Source organism: Alosa alosa, chromosome 5 (assembly GCF_017589495.1).
Source record: "Alosa alosa isolate M-15738 ecotype Scorff River chromosome 5, AALO_Geno_1.1, whole genome shotgun sequence".
In the NCBI taxonomy this organism is placed as follows: Eukaryota; Metazoa; Chordata; class Actinopteri; order Clupeiformes; family Clupeidae; genus Alosa; species Alosa alosa.
Window position 1 is genome coordinate 33228359 of NC_063193.1, and position 21600 is coordinate 33249958.

General features: G+C 46.2%; 1 protein-coding gene across 1 annotated transcript in view; it reads right to left on the bottom strand.

The window, feature by feature from the left end:
• tsc1a (TSC complex subunit 1a) overlaps positions 1 to 20443 on the bottom strand; it is a 29962-nt gene extending 9519 nt beyond the window's left edge. Inside the window, exons 1-17 of the mRNA XM_048242852.1 lie at positions 20131 to 20443; positions 19376 to 19555; positions 18809 to 18912; positions 15622 to 15774; positions 14021 to 14165; positions 11420 to 11574; positions 8045 to 8118; positions 7783 to 7949; positions 6918 to 7015; positions 5669 to 5816; positions 5366 to 5484; positions 4755 to 4842; positions 4517 to 4609; positions 3485 to 3983; positions 2886 to 2980; positions 1245 to 1402; positions 1 to 35 (exon numbers count right to left, since the gene is read on the bottom strand). The exon at positions 1 to 35 is cut by the window's left edge and continues 148 nt beyond it. Coding sequence (XP_048098809.1) covers positions 1 to 35; positions 1245 to 1402; positions 2886 to 2980; positions 3485 to 3983; positions 4517 to 4609; positions 4755 to 4842; positions 5366 to 5484; positions 5669 to 5816; positions 6918 to 7015; positions 7783 to 7949; positions 8045 to 8118; positions 11420 to 11574; positions 14021 to 14165; positions 15622 to 15774; positions 18809 to 18912; positions 19376 to 19484 — 2240 coding nt within the window. The 5' untranslated portion in view covers positions 19485 to 19555; positions 20131 to 20443. The remainder of the gene's footprint in view (positions 36 to 1244; positions 1403 to 2885; positions 2981 to 3484; positions 3984 to 4516; positions 4610 to 4754; positions 4843 to 5365; positions 5485 to 5668; positions 5817 to 6917; positions 7016 to 7782; positions 7950 to 8044; positions 8119 to 11419; positions 11575 to 14020; positions 14166 to 15621; positions 15775 to 18808; positions 18913 to 19375; positions 19556 to 20130) is intronic.
• Between the last annotated feature and the right edge of the window lie 1157 nt (positions 20444 to 21600).

Genomic DNA, 21600 nt, shown 5'->3' on the forward strand with positions numbered 1-21600 from the left:
TGCAGCTCCACATCCTGCAGCTGCAGCTGCTCCTTCTGCAGGGAGGCGCAACATGGAGACAGACAGGGAGGTGCAACATGGAGACAGACAGGGAGGCGCAACATGGCGAGACAGACAGGGAGGTGCAACATGGAGAGACAGACAGGGAGGCGCAACATGGAGACAGACAGGGAGAGAGAGAGAGGCTCATAGTCAGGCTGTGGGAAGTGATTAAAGCTACAGGCTTAGGAAATAAGCAGCCTGCCTTACACACACACACGCACGCACGCACGCACGCACGCGCTGTTCTATTCTGCTTGTGGTCTGTCCATGCGCAGTTGGTGCCCTTGTAATGTTGCAGCACCCTTGTATGCCAGAACTCCTTGATGAACTATTAGTTTAACTGGCCTTATGCCCGAGTGAGAAGCTTGGGTCTGGACACATGTAGACTCTTAAAGGTAAACTATGCAGTATTGGCAATTCCCTTACGGTTTTCTCGGTTTTTGCTTTTTTTTCGCTGGCTGTCATAACGAAAGTCTGAGAAACTCCATCGCTACCTTTTTCTAGCCGGTGCCTGGCGTGTATGTGTATTTGAATGCAGTACAGCAATTCGTTACACTCGGTATACTTCCTGACACTGAGGCCGCCGGCCCGCCGGCCCAAAGCTGCAAGGGTGGTGTTTCTGGGGGAAGTGAGACGGCCACCATTCAACCCCAAAAAAGTCATATAACCATTCCAATGACTCTGAAGCTGTTAAATGAAGGTAAATTAAGCTAAAAAAACTTGCATATTAAGCTAAAAAACCTGCATAGTGTGCCTAGACCTAGAAGTCTAGATACTTGTTTTGTTGGTGACAGATGATACAGGCTGTCCACCACTGTGGGGTTCCTGGCATCTAGTTTCTACGTAGCTTGGCGGCTCAACACAGGCCTCTGCTACAGTAGCTTCTTATGCTCCGGCCAGGGGCAGGCAGAGCTGGCATTTCATCAAATAGCCCATTTACAAATGGACTGCTACAAAAACACCTACTTTTGCTTTTCTGTTACTTTTCCCCAAATAAAATAAAGAAAGAAAGAAAGAAAGAAAGACAGAAAACAAAACATAGCAATCGATGAGTTCTCAGACAGCCTGGTTAATGCATGTTTCTATAAATATCTACACAACACTGCAATCTATAGCAGGCAGACCACATGTCTAGCCCATCTGCTAAAGTGGCTGTTTTGGGCGCTTCCCGGGGAGTTGGGCTGTGCCGAGGGTGGCGTTACCATGGAGACGTTCTGTTCCTGCAGCGCCGTGGCGTTGATGACGCGTCTCAGCAGGCGTCGATTGCGGATGGCGTGCTGTTCCCTCTTGTGGCGCTCAAACTGCAGCTGCGTGTGCAGCAACTGCACCTGACTGCGCAGGTGCTGCAACTCCTCCACGTCTGCAAACGGGTAGAGGACAGAGGTTGGTCCAGTCGTATCACAAACACAGCTCATGCAGGCAGAGGCCAAAAGACTAAGGCAAGGTCAACTGCTACACAAGCTGTATGCTATTTTCACCATTGGGCTTTTCTTAAAGCAACGCCATGGAAGAATTGATATTTATGCCCCTTGACGTCAACATTCAACGCCAAGTCGATACCCAGTCTGTCAGAAAAACAAGTAAATGGGTCATGATCCTACACGATCAGCTATGTTGCATGGTGCAATATCAAGGCTTCCGGGCACCCACTGGCAATGCCAGAGAATGCATTCTTCTTCATATTCTCTTCATTCTCCATACAAAGCCTTCATTTCATGGTAAAAGCACTGCATTGTGCTACTTTAACAATTGGGCTTTTCAATCTGCATTAGATAGGATTGAGGATTTGACAGGAAGTGAGTGGGAGAGAGATGAGAAAGGGTTCAGGAAATGACCTCATGTCTTGAGGTATAAGACACTGCTATGCCCTCCCCAGCTGGACGCAGCTTTTGCCAACTTCCTGTCCCTTGTGCAAAACAACGGTCAGGATACGAGTCGGTCTGATGCAACGGTCAGGATACGAGTCTGTCTGATGCAACGGTCAGGATACGAGTCTGCCTGATGCATTCCAGATGGTCATCACCTTTTCGCTTTCTCGGGGCAACTGCTTCCTCTCCTCCCCTCTCCTCTCCTCACCTATTCTCCTCTCCCTTCCTCTCCTCCTCTCCTCCTCTTCTCCTCTCCCTTCCTCTCCTCTCTCCTCCTTCTCCTCTCCTCACATCACCTCCTCTCCCCTCCTCCGTGCTCGATGACACTCATTAATCTGGACTGGCTGGACACCCTGGTGTGACTCATTAAACTCGGTAGATCCATCAGACAGTGATGGGAAACACCCTAGGCTTAGGTCCCTGAAGAGCAGGATGCACAGACAGAGACAGAGACAGAGACAGAGAGAGAGAGAGAGAGAGAGAGAGAGAGGGGGAGGGAGGGAGGGAGAGAGAGAGAGAGAAAGAGAGGAGGGAGGAGAGAGAGAAAGAAAGAGAGAGAGACAGAGAGAGAGAGAGAGAGAGAGAGAGAAAGAAAGAGAGAGAAAGACAGAGAGAGAGAGAGAGGCCCCCCTCTACCCTGTCTGCAAATTGAAAATAGTAAATTGCAGTAATAATCTACCCTGGTCAGCATGTTACAGGTGACCTGTCCAGCAATGCCCCATATAACTGTGTCAGACTTATTGACCAGAGAAGAGAAGGGCGTGCTTCCTCTTCTCTAACTCTAGGGTGGACGCCAAACAAGCTGGTCTCTCCAAGAAGCTAGAGCGTTGCTTTAGAACAGAGTGGTCTGGAGCGTTGCTTTAGAACAGAGTGGTCTGGAGCATTGCTTTAGAACAAAGTGGAGCGCTGCTTTAGAACAGAGTGCTCTGAGAGGAGGGCAGCCAGGGGAGAGGTGATGGTGAGGTGATGCTCTACCTTTGCTTTTAACACTCTGCTGCTGATGCTGCTGCTGATGTTGCTGCTGTTTCCCAGGGGCCGGACCTTCAGCTGGCCTGCTCGGCATCGACAATCTGAGAGAGACCGACACAGAGAGAGAGACAGAGAGAGAGAGAGAAAGAGAGACAAACAGAGGGAGAGAGAAAGAAAGAGAAGGAGAGAGAGAAGGCAGAGAAGGAGGGAGAGAGGGCAGACTTGTTTAACAGTTAAGATAATGACACAAGAGAGCTGCTCATTCCGCATCATTAACTTTCACACACCTCTGATTCCATCAGTCTGCTGTCACACACACACACACACACACACGGTTTAAGGAATGACTTCCTAAGTTGACGACATCATTAAACATGAAACAGCTCTAACTCAGCTCTTGTCCCATCAGGCATAATAAGAGCCCTAAAGACAAACGCCTACAACGTCTACATCCCCTCCTCCTCCACTCATCCACTCCTCCCCTCCTCCTCCACTCATCCACTCCTCCCCTCCTCCCCCACTCCTCCCCTCCTCCCCTACTTCTCCACTCATCCACTCATCCCCTCCTCCACTCCTCCTCCTCCCCTGTCCTCCCCTGTCCTCACCTCCTGAGCTTGCGGTCGTGGTTGGCGCTTCCCTGCTGGATGAGCAGGTCCAGCATCTCCAGCGGAGAGTTGGCCACTGCGGACCCCATCGCCTGCTCGTCTCCTGCGCTGTTGTCGGCCACGCCCCCCCGCCTCCGGGCCTCCCCCGTCCGCCGCTCCACGAACAGCTCGGCCGCTTTGGGCAGCGCCAGGTCAAACAGGGGCTCGTACGGCAGAGGTGCATGCTGGGTAGCCTCGTCGCACCAGGAGCTCTCTGAAGGGGTGAAGCAGGGCCAGGTGGACCACGGGGGACGCTGGCCTTCGTAAGCCGCACCAGAGTCGGGTCGCTCTGGCGTGAACAGCGAGTTTGGGGTGTCGGCGCCGACGCACACGGGCTCGGTGGAGTTGGGTTTGACCCGAGCCTTGGATGGCCGTTTGTGGGAGAACATGGTGTCCCGTCTGTGTAAGGTGCTGCTGGCATCACTGTCCGTAAGGCTCAGCAACTCCTCAGTCATAGCGTCTGGGCAAAGCAGAGGGACGCAGTTAGCACAAGCACAACTGAGAAATAAGGCAGGGACAAGACTGGAGCGTGTGTGTGTGTGTGTGTGTGTGTGTGTGTGTGTGTGTGTGTGTGTGTGTGCATGTATGTGTGACCATTCAGCTTGTGCGATATATACCTGTATGGAGGTTTACACTATGTGTTTATATCAGGTGTGTGTGTTGGTCTACACTATGTGTTTATATCAGTTGTGTGTGTGTGTTGGTCTACACTATATGTTTATATTTGGTGTGTGTGTGTGTGTTGGTCTACACTATGTGTTTATATCTGGTGTGTGTGTGTGTTAGTCTACACTATGTGTTTATATCTGGTGTGCACACTATGTGTTTATATCAGGTGTGTGTGTGTGTAGGTCTACACTATGTGTTTATATCAGGTGTGTGTGTTGGTCTACACTATGTGTTTATATCAGGTGTGTGTGTTGGTCTGCTGCCATGTTCTATTTCTGTCCGTGCTCATCTTTGTGTGAATGTAGGAACACGTTCCTAACTCACCTTCCTCTCTCGGACCCTCCTCCTCCTCCTGATCCCTAACAAAGGCACACACCTCAGGCAGAGTGAGGGACTTCTCCTGCTCACCAGCACCACCTACAGGCCAGGAGGACAGCAGAGAACATTAGGAGAGAAGAGGCCAAACGGTTGGTTTCCTGATAAAAAAAAGACTGATTCTGCAGTATTACTTCTTAAACAGTCATGCTTTCTCTCTCTCTCTCTCTCTCTCACACACACTCACTCGAGCAGGTCAAATTCTCTGAGGCACTGGGTTCTCGCATATTATTTTGCAAGACAGATGATTGACAGCTGTCAATCACTGCATCATCCTGCCAAAAAGAGCAAAGAAGTGGTGTAATTAATCATAAACAAACAAAAACAAACAAACAAACAAACATCCTCTATACTATTTACTGCCTTGTTTGAGAAAATTAAAATACTAATTGTATTGATTAATATTCTGACAATTCTATATGTTTATGAAACAACAATAACACAACACAACACAACACACACAGCAAGACCCAAGAGAAATGAAGATGTATGCAGAGCAGATTTACACGTACGTGTGTGTGTGTGTGTGTGTGTGTGTGTGTGTGTGTGTGGTGTGTGGTGTGGTGTGTGTGTGTGTGTGTGTGTGTGGTGTGGTGTGTGGTGTGTGTGGTGTGTGTGTGTGTGTGTGTGTGTGTGTGTGTGTGTGGTGTGTGTGTGTGTGTGTGTGTGGTGTGTGGTGGTGTGTGTGTGTGTGTGTGTGTGTGTGTGGTGGGGTGTGGCGTGTGTGTGTGTGGTGTGTGTGTGTGGTGTGTGAGCGTGTGTGTGTGGTGTGTGTGCGTGTGTGTAGGCATAGTGTACCTGTGGACATTGAGCCATGCTGGCAGGCTGGTTTCTGAGCTCAGCTTCATGTGGCTGAGGAGGGTGAGGAGAGAGAGGGCCAGTCACGGGGGTAGTGAGCGGGGTCAGCTTTCCGTCCACTGCAGACACACACACGCAGAGCAGAGTGACCATCCTCATTACACACAACACCACAGATCTAGGCCACAGGGACAACAGTGTGTGTGCGCTCTGTGGAGTTGCATGTTAGTGTACTCCCCAGGTGTATATGGTGTGTGTGTGTGTGTGTGTGTGTGTGTGTGTGTTGGACTGGCATTTGCTGACCTGATGTGCTTGACACTCTTCCTGAGAGGTTGGAGGTGCTCTGGGGCACGTGATTGGTGGGGGACGCTCCCCTGGGGGGCGTGGTCATCCCACAGTGCAAGGCAGGGCTCCAGCCTGAGTCCTGAGTTCCCATGGCAACAGCAGAACTCTGACAAACACATTCCACAGACTCATTGACAGCATGGCAATATCAGCATGGCAATATCAGCATGGCAATATCAGCATGGCAATATCAGCATGGCAATATCAGCATGGCAATATCCCCACCGATCTGCAATGCAGCTGCTAGCAGAAGTGCACTAACTGGCTTCTCTTTCTAATGGATCTATAAATACAGCATATAAATCACGGCAGACTGAATCATGGTGGTTTTCATAAAGGCCATCTGTGCAGGCCTCGAAAAATCTCAACATGAACTTTATTCTACAGGATTCATATTCTAATCCATTTATGTCTTACTGAAGACCTAGAATGTCTGTGCATAAGGTGACTAAATATACACAAGGCATGAGGATCCCTTTCAGGTGCCAGTGACTGAACAGTAACCTCGCACACTATTCCTACAGCACTTCATAAAGAACATTTGAATTCTTTTGCATCTTTAGCATTTAAAAGTACTTACGTTAAGTTATATTTGTATCTTCTCTTTACCTGTTGCATTTCTAACTTATTTCATACATTTGTCTGGCTTTGCCTTTCCATTACCATTACCGATACTATAGCAGCGTTACCATGCAGTGGTTGGTGTCTGGTTGGTGTAGCAGTGGTTGGTGTCTGGCTTTGCCTTACCAGCGGTTGTTACTGCCTTGGCGCCATGGCAGCCGGTTGGTGTCTGGTTGGTGTCTGGCTTTGCCTTGCCGTGCCGCCAACCCGTACCATAGCAGTGGTTGGTGTCTGGCTTTGTTACTATAGCAGCGGTTTGCTTTGGTTGGTGTCTGGCTTTGCCGTTACCATTACCATAGCGGTTGGTGTCTGGCTTTGTTGGTGTCTGGCTTTGCCTTGCCGTTACCGTACCATAGCAGTGGTTGGTGTCTGGCTTTGCCTTGCCGTTACCGTACCATAGCAGCGGTTGGTGTCTGGCTTTGCCTTGCCGTTACCGTACCATAGCACCATAGCAGTGGTTGGTGTCTGGCTTTGCAGTGGTTTGTCTGGCTTTGCCTACCGCATACTATAGCAGTTGGTGTTGCTTTGCTGTTTGCTGTTACTGTGCCATAGCAGCGGTTGGTGCTGGTGTCGGCTGGCGTCTCACCTGCTGGATGGCAGTGAGGGGGGTGCTGGTGTAGGAGGGAGCGGGGCCCAGCCTGGGGGGGGTCACACCTGGAGGCCGCACAGGTACGCAGGGGCTACCTGAGAAGAGGCAGACACAAGCGGACAGGTGAGGAGCCGTCGCCCCCATCCTTACGATATGACACGTCAGGATGCACAGGTCACGTAAGGGATAATGCCCGACGAGGTGTCCATTATCAAAAATAAATGGACGACACGGAGGAGTGAACCGTCCGACTCGAAGTCCGCGAAGTCCATTTATTTCTGATAATAGACGCATCGAAGGGCATTATCCCGTTTATACCATGGTCACGAAATAAATAGATATGAAATCAATTATTAATACTAAATGAGTTTTAGAGCTAAAATCGTTAGTTTTTTCAGCTGTTTACAGTTGATTTTATTGTTGCGAAGCCTGCCTCCAGGCTCAACCGTTGTCCTACTATCGTTGTTATAGTTACCATTCATAAGCATTGATATGGAACGGCGATTAAACTTTACCAGATCTACTTCATAGGTGTAGTAGATCACTTTTTTAAACGACACCCTTTTCAACCTAGACCATGGTATAAACTACAATGCTTCATGGTACATGTGTTGGACTATGTGTGTATGTGGATCTGTATGTTCTGCATCTGAATGTTTTTCTCTTGAACTGGCTGCGCAGGGATGCAAAACTAATTTCAGTGTAAACTAACCAAGTACTATCGTATCATACCATAGCTCCAAAATGACACGAAAAGCCTAAATGATTACCTAAATAATTCCACATATCGACCACTCACAGAACAAAACTAACTGAATCCTGACATAGCCGTGCGGGCAGGGTGGGAGAGGGGGTCACTCACCGTAGGCACTGTGGTCCAGGGAAGGCCCTTCAAGGGCTCGGGAGCTCAGGTGGACTGGTAAGACATCGGGCATGTTGGAGAAGCCCTCTTCCCACGACGCCTCCTTGGGGTCCAGGGACACCTTGGCACATTCCACCACTATGTCATGGGTCTCAAAACTCCGCCATCTAGAAGGCAGACCACCGGACAGGTTAGCCCTCCTCTTTCCATTCCTTAACCTTTCTTCCATACCTGATGAGAGGCGTTCACAGGTGTGACTCACCTGGTGGGGTCCAGCTCAGTATCTTTGGTTCCAGTGACCAACTCCGGATGAATCCGCACATGTTCCAACATGGGCTTGAAAAACACAGAGATGGACTTTTACTATCAGCCAAAACGTGTGAATGCAAAGCAATGGCTAGATAATGTGTACCACAGTGACTGAGATCTATATACAGCGGGGAAAATAAGTACTGAACGTAAACATTTACATTATGTTTACAGAACGTAAACATTTTTTTCAGTAAGTATACTTCCAGTGAGGCTATTCGCATGAAATTTTCACCGGACATTAGTATTAACTTAGGTAATCCACACATATATAAAAATCCAAACATTAATGTCTAAAAGTAGTGTTATGAGTAAAAAAGTGGAATGGCACAGGGAAAAGGTATTGAACACACTAAGAAGCAGTACACAAAGGCGAGGAATGACAAGGAACAAACTGGAATCTATAAGTAGTTAGAGAAATTGTCCCTCCTGTCTGTGCAAATTGATATAAGATGGGTTAGTACATACTGGTGGGTTTTTTATTACCAAGGTGTCACACAAGAAACATTTCATGATGGGTAAAGGCAAAGAGCTCTCCCAAGACCTTTGCAACCTTATTGTTGCAAAACATATCAATGGAACTGGTTACAGATGCACTTCAAAACTTCAGAATCATCCAGCAAGCAGTATTGGAGCCATTATCTGTAAGTGGAAGAAACATCACTGAATCATCAACTGGCCATGCACAGGATCTCCTTGCAAGATTTCTGACCAGGAAGTCAGAAGGAGTCAGAGGAGCCAAGGACCACTCGGAGAAAGCTCCAGAAAGATTTGGAGGCAGCAGGTACAATTGTTACAGAGAAAATCATAGGTAATGCACTCCACCGCCATGGCCTCTATGCACGCTCATCCCGCATGACTCTATTGCTGAAGAAAAACATGTCTTGAAAGTTTGCTACACGACATTTGAACAATCCTATGAAATACTGAGAGAATGTATTCTGGTCAGGCAAAATTGAACTTTTCAGATGTCATACTACACACCATATTTGGAGGAGAAATGACACTGTGCATCACCCTAAAAATACCATACCAACAGTGAGATTTGAAGGTGGTGGCATCATGGTGTGGGCTGTTTTGCATCTCATGGTACTAGCAGACTTCATACAGTTGAAGGAATGATGAATGGAGTCATTTTGTTCCAGGAGAATCTTTACTTCCACCAGGATGATGAGGATGAGACATGGCTAGACCTTCCAGCAGGACAATGATCCAAACCATTCAGTAAAGGAAGCTCTCAATTGGTTTCAGAGAAAGGAAATCAAGGCGGTCCGTGTATCATTCGTTCATTTGATATTCAATTGAGAATCCAAAATAAAAAAACGAAAAAAGGACTTGTTTTTTCATTATTTGTTTATGAATGTGATACAAACCAACAAATAATGCTTTGTTTTTCAGACTTTTGATTTCATGATCAGATCAAAAGTAGAACGTTTAAAAAACGGCCTCAGGCCCAAAACTGATTTTGATATTTATTTTTTCCGATTTCTGTGACCTGGAAGTCTATCCAAGTCACTTTCTTGGTCTAGACCTGTCAGTGCTCAGTGTTGCCAATTCAGTGACTTTGTTGCTAGATTTAATTTTGGCCATCCCATAGTGACAGAAAATATTGTCTAACAACTATAGCGAGAAATTGGGCGACTTGCGCAACGATGGCAAACTTGGTTTAGTTGAATCGACAGAAAATCATCTCCCTTCTCATGCCTGTTTCGTTTATGAACATCGCGTTCGCCCAAAGCATTATAGAAGTAATGACTGGCCTAGGCTATGTAGTATCAGCCCATGTTGGGGAACGTAGGCCTAGATGTTAGATCTATCAGCTCAAATCATCATTTGTCGCTAACGTCATTGGAAGGCAGCCAGCTGCAGTAGCCTTCTGGTGAGATTACACCAAAGACAGTAGCTATGACAGGGAAACTGGGGACACATCGTTCAACAAGCACATTGATCAAAGGAAAGAGGGGCTACAACTTCATTCACAAACAGAGCAAATAATTCAAATCGAGCCATAGGCGGGCCTAGGCCCGTCTACTTGTCAGTCCTGCCCGTCCAACTATAGGCCTACGTTCACCATCTGAAAAAGATGCGCAATTAACACTGCTCTGAGAGCTCAATAAACAGTCAAATCGCGAACAGGCGGCAGTTCCGTTTAATTGTCAGGTGTGAAATGCGTTCATATTCCACTTTTTATGTCATACACGTTGCATGCCTATGGAAGGAAAGGCTTTGCAGTAGGATTGTCCAAGCTGTTGCTTCAGTTTGTGTTTTAAGTTATGCGACGCACTGTTGCTGGGTTCATGCCGTTTTGCGCAAGTTTAAAATGTTTAGCCGACTGCGTAATTTGCCATTTTTGTTCAATAAGTTCTACTTTTCATTTCATGAATGTAAAATGCATATGATAAGGCTTTGCAGTTGTAGGCCTACAATATGGTCAATCTATTGTCTGGTAGGCCTAGTCCGATTTAACACTGCAAAACAGAAGCAGCAGCTGGCAATAGAAGTCAATAAATAATTTCCGGGTCACAGAAATCGGAAATCAATCAGTTTTGGGCCTGAGGGCGTATTTTAAACGTTCTACTTTTGATCTGATCATGAAATCAAAAGTCTGAAAAACAAAGCATTATTTGTTGGTTTGTATCACATTTATAAACAAATAATGAAAAAACAAGTCCTTTTTTCGTTTTTTCATTTTGTATTCTCAATTGAATATCAAATGAACGAATGATACACGGACCCAAGGCCCTGACTTCAATTCAATTGAACAGTTTTGGAAGTTAACTAAAGATCAGGATTCACAAGAGGGACCCCTGAAATATTCAATATTAAAGGACTATCTGTTTAAAAGAATGGGCCAAACTCCAGAATACTGTGACTGATTAGTTTCGTCATACAGGAAATGCCTTGAAGCTGTCATTACGAATAAAGGCTTTTCCACAAAATATTTAAGAAATTTCAGCAGGCGTGTTCAATACTTTTTTCCTGTCATTCCACTTTATTACACATAACTCTACCTATGGACATTAATGTTTGGATTTTTTTATGAGTGGATTATCTGAGTTAATACTAATGCCTGGTGAAAATTTCATGCAAATAGCCTCATTGGAAGTATACTTACTGAAAGAAATGTTGACGTGTCCAATACTTATTTTCCCCGCTATATATATATGAATATATGAACACAACAGGATGTCTTTACTAGATTTTTCCAGCAGATTTGGTTCCAAGAGGTCCAAAACAAAACAATACCAAATACACAGTCTTAGAAAACAGCAACTCTGCAGAAAACCAAAAGGCTCCACTATCCATGTTGGCCGAGAGGCAGTCTCACCTTGACGACCTCCTCAAAGGTGTCCACGTTCTCCTTCATGCTGTAGTGGACGCGCAGGTAGGAGACGAAGTTGCAGGGGTACATGCCATACAGACGGTGGAAGAGGGAGTAGATGCCGGCGTGCAGGTGAATGGACAGAACACTAGGACTGCTCCCTGCACAAACAAACACCATCCTCTCAAACACCATCCTCTCAAACACCATCCTCTCATACAGAACACTAGGACTGCTCCCTGCACAAACAAACACCATCCTCTCATACACCATCCTCTCATACAGAACACTAGGACTGCTCCCTGCACAAACAAACACCATCCTCTCATACAGAACACTAGGACTGCTCCCTGCACAAACAAACACCACCCTCTCATACAGAACACTAGGACTGCTCCCTGCACAAACAAACACCATCCTCTCATACAGAACACTAGGACTGCTCCCTGCACAAACAAACACCATCCTCTCATACAGAACACTAGGACTGCTCCCTGCACAAACAAACACCATCCTCTCATACAGAACACTAGGACTGCTCCCTGCACAAACAAACACCATCCTCTCAAACACCATCCTCTCATACAGAACACTAGGACTGCTCCCTGCACAAACAAACACCATCCCTCTCTCATACACTAGGATCCTCTCACAAACAAGGACTCCTCTCCTACACAAACAAACTGCATCCTCTCAAACACCATCCTCTCAAACACCATCCTCTCATACAGAACACTAGGACTGCTCCCTGCACAAACAAACACCATCCTCTCATACAGAACACTAGGACTGCTCCCTGCACAAACAAACACCATCCTCTCATACAGAACACTAGGACTGCTCCCTGCACAAACAAACACCATCCTCTCATACACCATCCTCTCATACACCATCCTCTCATACAGAACACTAGGACTGCTCCCTGCACAAACAAACACCATCCTCTCAAACACCATCCTCTCAAACACCATCCTCTCAAACACCATCCTCTCAAACACCATCCTCTCATACACCATCCTCTCATACACCATCCTCTCATACACCATCCTCTCATACAGAACACTAGGACTGCTCCCTGCACAAACAAACACCATCCTCTCAAACACCATCCTCTCAAACACCATCCTCTCAAACACCATCCTCTCATACAGAACACTAGGACTGCTCCCTGCACAAACAAACACCATCCTCTCAAACACCATCCTCTCATACAGAACACTAGGACTGCTCCCTGCACAAACAAACACCATCCTCTCAAACACCACCAAACACCATCTCATCAAACACCATCCTCTCACCATCCACCATACACCATCCTCTCATACACCATCCTCTCATACAGAACACTAGGACTGCTCCTCCACAAACAAACACCATCCTCTCAAACACCATCCTCTCAAACACCATCCTCCCATACACCATCCTCTCAAACACCATCCTCTCATACACCATCCTCTCATACACCATCCTCTCATACACCATCCTCTCATACAGAACACTAGGACTGCTCCCTGCACAAACAAACACCATCCTCTCAAACACCATCCTCTCAAACACCATCCTCTCAAACACCATCCTCTCAAACACCATCCTCTCAAACACCATCCTCTCAAACACCATCCTCTCATACAGAACACTAGGACTGCTCCCTGCACAAACAAACACCATCCTCTCAAACACCATCCTCTCAAACACCATCCTCTCAAACACCATCCTCTCAAACACCATCCTCTCATACACCATCCTCTCATACACCATCCTCTCATACAGAACACTAGGACTGCTCCCTGCACAAACAATCACCATCCTCTCAATGTCATAGAAACACCATCCTCTCAATGTGACAGAAACACCACCTTCTCATACTCGTAGACAGAACACTAGGACTGCTCCCTGCACAAACAAACACCATCCTCTCAATGTGACAGAATCATTGCGACACTTTTGTAGTATCGGTGCACCGTGCAACACTACCGTGGAGAAAAGCATCTATTAAATTAAATGAATCACAAAGTGCTCCCTCCTTTTTTCTTCCAGCTGACTTGACCTTAATGGTGCAGTTTAATTCAGGACAATGACTGAATTTCTTCTGTGCGGCCTGGGTGGGTCTGGCAGTAGACCAGACTTGCCCTGCCGTCATGATGCAAATCTATGACTAATTCTGACTCACGTCAGAAGGGCAGGTGGGATCTTAAATCATCGGTCTTTGACTATAAAATACAATAAAAGTGAAGCGACCGGAAGTGACTAAAAGACAGCGGCGAATTCAACCAAATATGCCAATTCTGGGAAGACCAGGTCAATACTGTTTACTCTGTATGCTTTGGCTTCAAGAAGCACTTACTGTGAAGTCTATGCTTCCAATTTTGCCTTCATGGCTGACCAAATTTGTCTTAATTTCTTCAGAACATAAGTGCATGATGCCATGGTGTCTATGCTGTTTACAGCCGGTGGTAGAGAACATGAGATTCACTTCCTATACATCTGTGGCATTGGGAGCTTTACTGGCAGTAGCACTGAAGGTAGCAGCTTCTTCACTGAGTGTAATGGTGTTGACCCAGATCAGCCGAGGGTTCGGTGCAATCCGGGTCTTGTCTGGACCAGTACCTGAACTCCTGTGAGTCCACCGCGCCAGGCGTCCGAAGACGTCAAACAGCTCGTCCAGGAGGTGGCGACTGGGCTGTGGGATCATGGGAAGTAGCGTGGTCACCACCAGAACTCCCGTTATCAGCACCACCGTGTCCGAATCCGTCTGAAACACACACTTACATTAGATACACTCACACACAGTTACATTAGATACATTCACACACACACACAGTTACATCAGATACACTCACACACAGTTACGTTAGATACACACTCACACACAATTACATTAGATACACACACACACAGTTACATTAGATACACACTCACACAGTTACATTAGATACACACTCACACACACAGTTACATTAGATACACACTCACACACAATTACATTAGATACACACACACACAAACAGACAGACAGACAAGAGTTATATTACACACACACTCAACAAATTTGACATTGCATTATATATCCTATCAAGCACCCAGCACATTTGTAGCAAATGCATTTAGAAACATTATCTCACCACAGTTACTTGATACACATTACATGCTGACCTAAATACACATCCACAAATACACACCACAACAACTACTCTCTGGCAGATCACAGTTATGCACACACACTTTCAATACAATCAGTCTGACACATATACACACACACACACACACACACACACTCCAAGAAAATCTCAGTCAGTGTGACCCACAGGGCAGCCCAGCACAGCGTCGGCGATATTGTAACGGGCCCTACTAGGGGTACAGATTTGCCCCCGAGAAATACATCTCCTCCCAGAGCAGGGATGTGCAACCACCACCGGCACATCACCACACCAGCATAATCAGTACAGGGGAGAGGGGCACTGCTGTGTCTGAAGAAAAGACATTCCTCAACTCGACAGCCCAGCTACATCGAGATGACCCTTACACCCCCCCCCCCCCTCCCTCCCCGCCCGCCACCACAACCAGCCCTGTGTGGAGGAAGAGAAGAGAGAGAGAGAGGGAGAGGGAAGAGGGAAGAGAGGGAAGAGGGAAGAGAGGGGAGAGAGAAGAGAGGGAGAGAGGGAAGAGGAGAGAAGAGAAGAAGAGAGAGAAGAGAGAGAAGAGCACAACCAGCCCTGTGTATAAGAGAGGAAGAAGGGGGAGAGAAGAGAGGGAAGAGAGAAGAGAGGAAGAGAGAGAAGATAGAGAAGAGAGGAAGAGAGAGAAGAGAGAGAAGAGAGAGAAGAGAGGGAAGAGAGGGGAAGAGAGAGAAAAGAGAAGAGAGACCCCCCACCCAAACCAGCCCTGTGTGGAAGGAAGAGAGGAAGGAAGACAGGAAGAGAGAGAAGAGGAAGAGAGAGAAGAGACCCCCCCCCCCACCACCACCAGCCCCTGTGTGTGTGGAGGAAATAGTAAAAAGAGGAAGAGTAGAGAGAAGAGAGAAGAGAGGGAAGAGAGACCCCCCCCCCACAACCAACCCTGTGTGGAGAAAGACGCACAGGAGCACATCCTGGAGCAGAGTGAGCAAGGAATGGAGTGAGGGAACGAGAGAGTGAGGGAGGGAGAGAAAGAACGAGAGAGTGAGGGAGGGAGGGAGGGAACAAGAGAACTGTGCGCGGGTGGGTGGGCACCTTGAGGCACTTGAGCAGGGCGGGGAAGAGGGGGAAGCGGGGGATGGTGTGGATCCAGGGCGGCTGCCGCCGGATGACGTGGGCCAGCAGGGTGAGGGAGGCCAGCCGGCACGTCTGACGGCCCAGGCAGTCATTCAGCTTCTCCAGGAGCGGCTGAGAACACAGAAAACACACACACACACACAGAAAACACACAAGCACGCACACACACACACACACGCCCAAGCACACGCACGCACACAAAGAGACAAGACAACTGTTGTTAGTAAAAGGGCTCCATCACTCTTGCTCCTGGGGTATGACTGACCCCAATGGCTGTTCATTTCAGTCTGCTTCACTAGACTGGCGGGTGTTTAAGATCTGATGTTGCGCTGTTGTGCTCAAACACAGTGTTCAAAACCCACTGGATTCAGGCAATTCCATCAACCACAATAGCAATAATACCATGTACTATTTAGACATTGTCCTTCTTTGATTCGGATATTTTTACTATATCGATTTAACATTTTCAGGGACAAAGTCATACAAGCATATGCACCAAAAGAGCCAGAGCACAGAGGAAGGTTGGGCAGTTGCCTTTTCATCATGCCGTCAAAGTTACATAATTGTGGTGAGCCAGGAGGCATGTCTGCCTTTTGACAACAACAACAACACTTGCTTCAGCACGACAGTGGCCCCTGGGAGGCTAGTACAGCCGTGACGGCTCTCCATGACACGCTGCTCTGCTGCAGCCGACGGCCCACATCAGGAACACATGGGAGGTGAAGGCTAGTGTAAAGCAACCATGGTTGTACTTAATTTACCTTCAAATAACGGCTTCAAAGGCATTCTGATGATACACTGACTCATAATGCAACGTTTGATGCCATCTCTGACATTGCTAATGCATGTCTGGTTTAGTTTTCGGTAGGGTTGCAAAATTCCGGGAATTTTCAAAGTTGGAAACTTTCCATGGTAATTAACGGGAATATATGGGAATTAACAGGAATAAACAGGAATTAATGGGAAATTAAGTCAATTTCATGCACACAGCAGTAGGCATAGGCTGCTAGACATAAAGGAAACCTATGGTGCGTTTATATGCATGGGGAAAAAATGTTCCAACCAATCGGATTTTGTTGTTGAGTGGGTGGTGTGGTGTATCTTGGGCAGTTCAGTGTTGCTAGTTTAGCACACTAGTAAACCATTGGCAGAGAATGGGATTCCCGCTAGCATGCTAGCTAGCTTTGTATGCTAAGCTAAGCGAAAATACCCACATACAAATCATATTGCTTATTGAAACAAAATGTTAATGTTTGTATACAAAACAGTTTGTATGAATTACCCAAAATTCCCAGTTGATTCCTGTAAATTCCCATAATTTCCTTTAATTCCATGAAAGTTTCCAATTTGGAATATTTCCAAAATTCCCCAACTTAACTTCTAATGGTAAGTTTCCGGAAAGTTTCAGGAAATTTACTGGAAATTTTCCGCCCCTTTGCAACCCTAGTTTTCGGCACACTGGGTTAAACGGGCACCCTGGGTTAAACTGGGTTAAACTGGGTTAAACGGGCATCCTGGGTTAAACGGGCACACTGGGTTAAACTGGCACCCTGGGTTAAACTGGGTTAAAGGGGCACCCTGGGTTAAACTGGGTTAAAGGGGCACACTGGGTTAAACGGGCACCCTGGGTTAAACGGGCACTCTGGGTTAAACTGGGTTAAAAGGGCACACTGGGTTAAACTGGGTTAAACGGGCACTCTGGGTTAAACGGGCACTCTGGGTTAAACGGGCACTCTGGGTTAAACTGGGTTAAAGGGGCACACTGGGTTAAACGGGCACACTGGGTTAAACTGGGTTTAACGGGCACACTGGGTTAAACTGAGTTAAACGGGCACCCTGGGTTAAACGGGCACTACCCAGTATGTTGAACACTGACGACAAGGGGGTCTAAATTCAGATTCTTACAACATGTTTGCTTTAAACAAGATCATCAGGAGATGACAGTGAAGATGGTAGGCATCCAGTAGCAAGTGCATCCAGTAAGTGGTCTCTCTGGAACAAGCCTGTCACAACAGTGCTTTACAAACTCTCTCAATGGGATACTTCTACTTGCAGCTGTATTGTTTGTTTTCCATCTCTCCCAGCTCAAATGACCTGCACAGTGATCGCATGTCTGCACTGTCTCTGATTACCTGAATCTCTGATACCCTGAATGTGTTGACTTACCGGTAATAAACAGTGATTGACTGTTACTGATTGACTTCAGTTTATTTTGAGAGAAAAAAAATGTTTGCCAGAGAAAAAAACAAACTTCTGCTGGAAAAGAGGTTTAAGATACAGAGGCCCAACTGTACAGTGATGTGTTATGATGAAGTGGTGATGCGTTGAGATGTGGTGTGTTGTGATGTGGTGGTGTGATGTGGTGGTCTGCTGTGGTGTTGTACTGTGGTGTTGTGTTGTACTGTGATGTTGTACTGTACTGTGGTGTTGTACTGTACTGTGGTGTACTGTGATGTGGTGTTGTACTGTACTGTACTGTACTGTGATGTTGTACTGTGATGTGGTGTTGTACTGTGATGTGGTGTTGTACTGTACTGTGGTGTTGTACTGTACTGTGGTGTTGTGCTGTGTACTGTGGTGTTGTGGTGTTGTACTGTACTGTGGTGTTCTACTGTGATGTGGTGGTCTGCTGTGGTGTTGTACTGTACTGTGGTGTTGTACTGTACTGTGGTGTTGTACTGTGGTGTGTGCTGTGGTGGTGTACTGTTGTGCTGTGATGTGGTGTTGTGCTGTGATGTGGTGTTGTGCTGTGATGTGGTGTTGTGCTGTGATGTGGTGTTGTACTGTGATGTGGTGTTGTGCTGTACTGTGGTGTTGTACTGTGGTGTTGTGATGTGGTGTTGTGCTGTGGTGTGGTGTTGTGCTGTGGTGTGGTGTTGTGCTGTGATGTGGTGTTGTGCTGTGATGTGATGTGATGTGATGTGGTGTTGTGCTGTGATGTGATGTGCTGTGGTGTTGTGCTGTGATGTGGTGTTGTACTGTGGTGTTGTGCTGTGATGTGGTGTTGTGCTGTGGTGTGGTGTTGTGCTGTGGTGTGGTGTTGTACTGTGATGTGGTGTGTACTGTAATGTGGTGTTGTACTGTGGTGTGGTGTTGTACTGTGGTGTGGTGTTGTACTGTGGGATGTGCTGCGTGTGTATCTGACCTTGTGCTGTGGCTCGCCCACTGCAGTGAGAATCAGCAGAGCCTGAGATGAGCTAGACTCCAGGTAATAATCCACCAGACCGTTCAGCAGCACTGAGCCCTTTTCTGCCACACACACACACACACACACACACACACACACACACACACACAGATAAATTACAATATCAACATAGCACAGATGCCAGTGACTAAACTAGACTAAATATGAACAGCTGAATGCATATGAAATGGTACACATTAGCCTCTCACTTCTGTGAGTGAAAACAGTGGGTGTGTGTGTGTGTGTGTGTGTGTGTGCGATACATTTCACACAACACAACAACTCACTACCTCATCATAACATATTAGGAGCGGTCTAAAGTACCTGTTCAACATGCACTTAGTTTATTAAGCCTTTCCTATGTGTCATGGTTTGTATATTATAGTATTTGTGTATTATAGTATTTATGTTATGATGGAGTAGTAAGTTGTGTTGTGTGAAATGTCTAGTGATGTGTTAGAGAGAGAGAGAGAGAGAGAGAGAGAGAGAGAAAATGTGTGTGTGTGTGTGTGTGTGTGTGTGTACCTGCCCTGAGGTGGTCCTCCACCAGCTGTCTGGTCTGCTGCAGCTGCTGGAGGTCCGTGGACTCCAGAAGAGGAAGCAGGTCGAACACACTGGTCTGCTCCTTGGCCATGGTGGCGGCGGTTGGACAGAGGCGAGGACTCGGCTTAGCTCTCCGTCACGGACAGGCTGAGGCTACGACCTCTGCGACAGGAGAGGCACGCATGTGAGCAACACAAGAATTTCACAGGGTCACGTCATGATTTACTGCCTTCTGGAACGAACACATTATCAAAGACAATGTTATGCGTCTTTTCAACGTGATGCAATATAGCCTCCGAAGCAAACTATAAGGCCACCGTGTTGAAGGCTCTGATGTGTTGACAGGTGCAATGATTATTTAGAACTGCCTGATATGTTTGTGGTGTTCCATATCAGTTTTGACATGAGTATCATCTGACCTGTGGCTAGTCATCAACAGTACATTCCATGGTGCTTTCTTCAAAGAAATATTTGGTTTGTTTCAAATAGGCCCCGGCAAGCGATTGCAAAAGAGATCAGTTATCAGGGAAGCAAGCATAAACTCTGGACCTAAAACGTTAGCACTAAACTGGACGGACGTGGATCTTTGGTTATTTATGCCCAACACCAAGTCAGATAGACATGTATGGCAACTGTGACAAGTGAAGGGAACGAACAAACTCAAAAGCAAAACTGCATCTATACAGTCTATGACGTACAAAATTCAGTTTAAACATTGAAATGTACTTATATTTTACCTTTTGAAACGTCCTGCGTTCATCTGAAGGGCGCCATCTTGGAAATTTCACAACTAACGTTAGCCTGCTAGCAACGTTAGCTTATGTCTAGCTGGGTATCTAGCGAAACTTTTGAGCTACGGACTGGAAATTAAATGCCTCCAGGAACAACAGACTCTATACTGCTGGCGAGTTCAAGGTCTTTATGTGGCCGGAAGTCCTAAAAAGTTAACCACGTCAGACATGCAGTTGACAGCTTAGATTACTTTCCGCTCACTACCTCCAGCAGCATGCATGCAGCAGGTTGGACATGATTGACCAAGAATCGACGCATGCGCACTGTAAATTTGGGCTATGAAATTGGAGCTTGGCCAAAGTGTTTCTGCGTGTTAATAAATTGACAATTAGGCTACCTTTAAAAGTTTTTGATCAAATCTTTATTTTGTTAATAACATTAATAACATTTCTTGCTTGTGTACGTTGCTGTTTATATATTTATTTTTTAATGTTTTGATTTGAAATGAGTTTTCTCCCGTGATATGCATGATTAAAACCCGGTAGGTGACGCTTTTTCGCTATTCACCATCCATTACGCCCTGGTGGGTCAAGTGTGTTATTTGATTTATCAGGCCTATCTTTAGTTTTCTTTGAAATATAGTCAACTTGGGATTTAACTTTGGCTACATTGACCACCTTGTAAGCCGTTGTAGCACAGTTGTTCTGAGTATGCTAGGCCAACACATTAAATGCAATGAACAAAATGTTGCGGGTTGTGTTTAATTGCAGGCTGCATTCAGGTTACCAGATCAGATGGACAGAGAAAATATCTTCATCCAAATATGAAAGCAGTCTGATTGTTGTGGGAACGGGAAATCCAGCTACAGTAGCCTACGACCTAAAGGGTGTGAACTTTCTCATACTTTCAACCAGTCACTCTGACCTGAAATGACTTCGCTCTCTCTCACACACACACACCTCTACAAAACGGACGCCGGCAGCTGCGAAAAATATGCCTGTTGTGTCTTCCTGTTGGTGGAATGAGTTGCCCAGTGCTTTCCGTTCCTGTGGTAGTTTTGGGTCTTTCAAGAGGGGTCTAAAGTATCTTATCAACATGCACTTAGTTTAATAAGCCTTTCCCATGTGTCATGGTTTGTATAGGCCTATTATGTATTTATTTCCATTAGGCTATTTATTGAATTGACATTGTTGTTTATTATTGCTATTCTCCTTATGTAGTCTTACCAACATTGTAAATTGTTCACTGTTAAATTTAACTATTGTATTGTTGTTATTTGTATGTCACTCTGGACAAACGCGTCTGCCAAATCCAACTATAATCTGAACGTAGGTTAGACCTAAAGTCGCTCTTTCCCCATCACTTGACGTCTTCTTACCACTAGAAAACACAGCTGCCTCTTAGGGCAAAGAGGTGTAAATGAAGTCACTTACATTTATTTAAAATTAATTATGCCTCATACACTTTTAAACCAT